Source organism: Eumetopias jubatus, unplaced genomic scaffold (genome assembly GCF_037043125.1).
Source record: "Eumetopias jubatus isolate StellerSeaLion01/CBP00866 unplaced genomic scaffold, mEumJub1_p1.0 scaffold_15, whole genome shotgun sequence".
NCBI classification, from domain to species: Eukaryota; Metazoa; Chordata; class Mammalia; order Carnivora; family Otariidae; genus Eumetopias; species Eumetopias jubatus.
Genome location: NW_028274821.1, coordinates 58,697,727 through 58,703,726, shown reverse-complemented (window position 1 = coordinate 58,703,726; position 6,000 = coordinate 58,697,727). Strand labels below are relative to the sequence as shown.

Genomic DNA, 6,000 nt, shown 5'->3' with positions numbered 1-6,000 from the left:
GGGGGAACAGAATGTGCCAAGGCACAGAGGGGTAGGAGTGCACAGTGTGTGTATGGGGTTGTAACTTCAGGGAAGTGCTTTAGAATAGCTACAGGATGGTAGGGGGATGTCTGCACTGTCTTGGAGGGTCTTAGAATTTCAGCCCGAAGGCTATGATAGATAACCACTGAATAGTTTTAACAGGAGAGAGGCTTACCAGAGTATGTGAGGAGGGCAGGGGCAGAACGGAGGCAGGTGATTATCTCAGTAATACAGACAAGAGGAACTAAGAGCCACTATTCCACTTGTACTGGGAACTGAGGTAAGACAATGGATTCAACAAGTAAGTTTAAGGCAGAAATGATAGAGGGCAAATGGCTTGGGGAAGAAGGAGGAAATTTAAAAATGACTGGGGAACTGAATTCTAAGATTTAGCAAGCAAATGGAAATGAACTGGAAAGCTGGAGTTAATCCCCTGTCTTGTGCTCCCACTCAGCTCCCACCCCACAAGGGCTAAGAAACTAGGTAAGCACTTTCTTGTGTCAGCTTCTCTGATTCCCGTTCCAAGAGGCCTCACTTCTACCTTGTTTCTTCCACTATAGGAGGAGACTTTTTACTCCAGCTTTCCTTCCTTGAATTTTCCCAAACGAAAGGCCAGTTTCTACTCCTAGGACTACTTCTCTGTCCTGTACATGACAGCCTCAGCCTCCTACCAATCCCCAGAGGCACACCCTTACTAGCACATGACATCTGGACGTTCTGCAGGAAGCTGATACCTTGGGTCCCATGACTCTGTTAACTGGATTGGTAGTCTCAGGTCAAGGCCAAGATGCTAGCCCATTACCTGCTTTACTGCATGGTGCTTATCCAGAGTTGCTTTAGGTTCCATCACTTGCTGGGGGGATGAGGCAGCAAGTGCCAGGTACAAAATTTACTGTTATACAGGATTATACAGGATAGTCATTTCTACAGCTTTCCGCACCTTAAAAGAATTACCAGACCCCAAAGGCTGCTATAATTTATTACAGACTAGCCAAAAATGTCCTGTAACAATGGCACGTACAATAATTAACAACAGCAAAGATGCTTAGTTTCTTGTTACATGTAATGGCCAGTACAGCTGTGGATAACACAGAGTCCTCAGGAGGTCCAGGAGGCTGCTACCAAGGATATCCAAGAACCATGTCACATCTCTGATCAAGGGCCTGAGAAGTCCATACGACCTCCTAAAAGTTTGTCTCTGACTTCCCAAGGAATGTTGATGCCTCCTCCATCCAGCCTGTACAGAGGGACCATAGTCCAAGCTCCTTCTGTAGGATTGAATATCTGTGAGGGGAAGAGCAGCTGACCTAGATGAAGGGGAGTGAGGCCAAAGACGAGATTCTTTCCGCAAAGGAGAGGACAACCAGAAGGCAGTAGCCATAGGTGAGGAGGACTCCTTCTAGACTGGTTTCTACAATTTTTGGCTTTGTTCAGAGCCTACCCAAGAAGAAAATACAGCCCTCTCTCCTGGATCCTTCAACTAGCCCTCAGGTGCATACACAAAGGAATAGCCTCTCATGTCCTGAAATATCATTGCTCCCCTTCCTACAGGAATGAGGGAGGGGGACTCCTGGGCAGGTGGCCTCTGGTGCTTGCGTTCCAAAGAATATTCTGCTCAGGGCTCTGAAGTATCATGTGAACCTCATTCTACTCATGACATATAATTTGGGGGAAAAGATTAGCACAGCTCATTTCTAGAAGGTATCTTGTTCAGTCTCAAAGCCTTGTTTTCATGGAGCCACCCAAAACCAGTGGATCCTGCTTAAGGGAGAGTCTAAATTCTATTCTGTATGTTCCTGCCCTGGCCATACTCCAATCCAGACTATAGGGCTCAGCAACACCTGGATGCTCAACTGACTATTTAGCTAACCAGGTACATGCTCCAAGCTCTCTAAACTTGTTCTTCTAATGGTTGATATGCATGGGTCTAGCTGGATAAGGTATGGCATGGAGAGGGGTGGAGATGGGGTGTGGGGTGAAGGAGTGTCTACCAAGAATGAATGACACTCTCATCAGTGTCTGTCCCTCCCTTTATGGAAAACCTCCTTATGCAGTAACCCCCACAGCCCAGTTCCTAGCACCACAGACCTGCTGGTCAGGGAGGGATTCATGACCCTTTCTGTGAAAAGCCATACTCTTACCACCCCCAATTTTTCCTTTAATTTCCTTAAACTGAAGGAGTCAGCCTCTCAACTATGAGGATCCTAAGCTGGCTACATAGTAACTCTCACTGGCCATGACCTGTGGAACTGATGCCATCTGGTTGGCACAGGAACCTAGGTGCTCAGCTTCCCTCTTCTATGGAACGAGACTCCGATTTGAGCTTCACAAACTCTCGAGCCACTTCGTCATTGCTCCTCTGAGATAGAATCCGGAGAATAGTCATGCCTGTCTCATCCATGTGGATCTTCCGGCCCAAGGGGCACCAGCAAGCACAGCTGCCTTTGGCTGCCACATCCCTCAGAGGCATCACAGCCAGCCCCAGAACACGATCCTCACGGGCAAAGCAGTAATCTTTCACACATATTTGCAATTCATAGGCTTCTGGTCCCTCTTCATTTCCCAGGAGGCTGTGAGCACAAGGTGGGTGAAAGGGAGGAGGCCAGAGCTGAAAGAGTCTTCAACTGAATTCACCCCAGCCACCATCCAACCCATCTCTCCCCTCCCAAGTCTTATGCCCCTGCTCACCCCCATCCCAGAGTCCTGCAGGTTCCCTAACCCCATAACTCACAAGTGAAATGTCTCATTGTACTTGGGAGCCCAGTTGTTGCTCTTTGATTTGGTTGTGAACTTCCTCTTCTTGTCACTTTGGTGTGGGCCAATCATGGTCACTTCCACAAAGGGCCGGAACATACCTGCTGTCTGCCACTTGAGGTCATTGGCAGCTACCACTGCCCAAACAAAGGAAGCCTGTGAGGGATTCCACCAAGTGTTCCCAGGTGGCATTCCCCTTGGAGGAGGGCTAAGTCAGAGGACTGAGATAAAGCAGGCCCTGCCTTCAACCGATGAGGCCACTGCATAAGAAAAGGTCTGAGACCTGTAAGTCTGTGCCACTCACCTTTCACTGTGACCTTGTGCTCCCCAGTTCCAGGATGTGTAAACAAGTCCACCTGAATAGAGACTTCTCCCACAGGATCATCCACACCAGACCCTGAAGGACAGATGGTCAGTTGATCCCTCACTGAAAAACTCTTAAGACTTCAGGCCTAATTATCCCAGGTAAAACTGAGGAGTTAGGAGGCCACCACCTTACACCCTAAAGCCTGAAGCAATCACCCAAAGTAGCCATGGAGAAGTAAGCAATGGGAGAAGGGAAAGCAAGGGGATAAAGAATGAAGCTGTGTATTAAAATACATTAGGCTAACAACATCTCAGGTGAAATGTTCCAAAAATGCACCAGGAATCTTTCAGGTTCCCCAAACCTCTTCTTATCTCCTAGGCTGAAGAATTTTTCACTGAAAGACATTAGAGAGAAGGACAGTACTGCCACCTTGTATCTTTGTCTGGGAATTGTGTCCACCCCATGGTGTCTCAATGGAACAATGTGGGTCCCTTCTAGCCAAAGGTAATACTCTCTACTCTCCCACTTATCCTCAGATTCCAGGAGGCCCCTGGTTGGGAGGCTGCCCTGCTCAGACTTTGTCCTATTCACACCTGGACCCCTCTACAAGCGACTTCCCAGTCCCAATCTCTGGCCAGTTTTTTTTTTTTTTTTTTTTTTAAGATTTTATTTATTTATTTGACAGAGAGAGACACAGCGAGAGAGAGAACACAGGCAGGGGGAGTGGGAGAGGGAGAAGCAGGCCTCCTGTGGAGCAGGGAGCCCAATGCGGGGCTCGATCCCAGGACACTGGGATCACAACCCGAGCTGAAGGCAGACGCCTAACGACTGAGCCACCCAGGCACCCGTCTCTGGCCAGTTTGTAGGCTCCCTTCAGCAGAGGTATCACTATTTTGGGAAAATACCAGTACCCTGCAACCCAGGTAAAACTTTGTCTGCAAGTGGAGGGGTGGGGGAATCCTGAGGATGGAACTACTGCAACCCCATCTCAGACTGTATGAATACATCGCTCATCTCTGAGACTTGGGATAAAGCTTCTAGACTTTGACACATAGCTCCCCTACCGCCAGCCTAAGCAGCTCATTCTAGTTCATAGGGAACAGTGTTAACTTATGTTAGATTCACATGTGCAAGGTATACAACATACCCTTTTCCGGCCGAATGTCCTCATTAGCCGTAAACCTAATACCTTTCCCATCATGCACTGAGTGAGAACAGGCAAGTCAAGAAGTAGTAGCAGCAGCAGGACAGAGAAAGAAGAATCAGTTAGAGGTCAAGGAGTTAACAGCCATTCGGAGCAACTCTACACATATTTTGATGGAGCACAAAGATGAGGTGAAGAGAGGTCAAAGAGCTGGGGTCAATGCCCCAGTGCTACAAATTAAACTTCATGGGTCAAAGGTCAACCAGATCATGGGGGGAAAAGCAAAAGAACATAGAGAGAAGGTATTTGAGACCATCAGGCCAGGAAAGAGAGACATTGTAGGCTCTAATTTCCTAGGCCTTAACTGATAAAGCAATGGGTACAAAAGGTACACACACACACACTCGGATCCTCCCTGCAGTATCCACCCTTGCTCTTACCACATATGTACCCATTTCAGCCTTTCCTCATCTTTACTTATAGCCTAAAGCTCAGGATTTCTAAAAAGCCTTTCTGGATTAACTCAGATCCTCCCCTGATGTTACAGGTCTTTCCATGTACAGCTCTGTAAAAGATCTCCCTGTTCCCTTGAGCAAGGTTCATAACTTCTTTGCTCTCTCTTCTTCCCATCCTGGACTTGAAATAAGAACAGATGTGGGAAAAAAAAAAAGAACAGATGTGGAAAATGGAGCAAGTCCCTTGCATCTTTTCACCTTCCATCAACTCTAGTCTATCCCTCTTCCCCTTGAGGTCAGCTCTGTGCTCTGAATCCACAGCTCAGGAAGGCCTAAATCCTCCCACTCCCGCCATCAGATTCATTCCTCCAGGAATCACACCCGCGTTTCCCCGGAAGAAGAAATAACAAATGTGCCTGAAAGTCTTTCCTGGGAGGGCCCTGCTCCAGGGCTAGGGGCAGAATTTCACAGGGCCCCGGGCAGAATTTCAGTCTGAACCATATCTAGATGGATGTGTTTTGTTATAGAGAGGCCTGCCTAAGACAGGAAGGGGTTCTAAGGACTGGAAGTCCCTGGGAGAAAACCAGCTGCCTGGGTCCCTATACATTAGCATCACCCATGAGGCTGGAACCTCAGATATGCACAGAGCCCCATGATCCATATCCTCTCTTCAATTGCTCCCATAGTTTAACTCTCCTAGTCTTTTTCCTCATCCACACCAATCTGTAGTCTTTTGCCTTTCTCTCCCCGGGACAACTTCCAACAAGATTCCCAAAGCTATCAGTTTTCATCAGTGTCTCACCCATGCATTCTCAAGGCTTCCTGACAGATACTTCCTAACAGACAGGGTACACTCCTTGATAAACATGCACTAGCAGGGCAATATCTGGGAAAAGAATCTCAGGCACATTTCCCAGGTCCCTGTGATTTTCCTGTCTGGTATGGGTATGGTGTGGGGGTGAGCACTGGGGTCCCTCAAGAAATCCTGGGATCTGAATTTGATAGGCTCTCTGAAGAAGTACCTAGATCCTCCTTAAGGGCTGGAAGATATTGACTCCCTAGAGGCAGAAATGTATCAAGGAGTAGAGATAGGGATCCAAAGTTCTTAGGCCTTACCCTGGGCAGTCTGTGAGCGCACAAAGGTTTTGATGAGTGTGTCTGTGGTCTGTGTGTACAGAGACAGGGCATAGCGTAGGGACTGCAGATCTGGGCTCTTCTCCAGGAAGGTTTTCTTCAGCCCATTACCTCCAGCATGAAAGTATTGCTGAAAGACAAAAGAATACCTGCTACAGCCTTCTCCCCTTACAGAGAGGCAGCTT

At 47.8% G+C, this 6,000-nt stretch overlaps 1 protein-coding gene across 2 annotated transcripts in view; it reads right to left on the bottom strand.

Annotated features, from left to right (window-relative positions):
• Nucleotides 1-992: 992 nt before the first annotated feature.
• UNC13B (unc-13 homolog B) overlaps nt 993-6,000 on the bottom strand; it is a 213,361-nt gene continuing 208,353 nt past the window's right edge. The window contains exons 28-32 of one of the 2 annotated variants that reach the window (XM_088018733.1): nt 5,798-5,945; nt 4,230-4,286; nt 3,080-3,172; nt 2,753-2,912; nt 993-2,591 (exon numbers count right to left, since the gene is read on the bottom strand). In XM_088018733.1, the coding sequence (XP_087874859.1) occupies nt 2,306-2,591; nt 2,753-2,912; nt 3,080-3,172; nt 4,230-4,286; nt 5,798-5,945 (744 nt within the window). In that variant the 3' untranslated portion in view covers nt 993-2,305. The remainder of the gene's footprint in view (nt 2,592-2,752; nt 2,913-3,079; nt 3,173-4,229; nt 4,287-5,797; nt 5,946-6,000) is intronic. The other variant, XM_028115241.2, reaches the window with a different exon arrangement.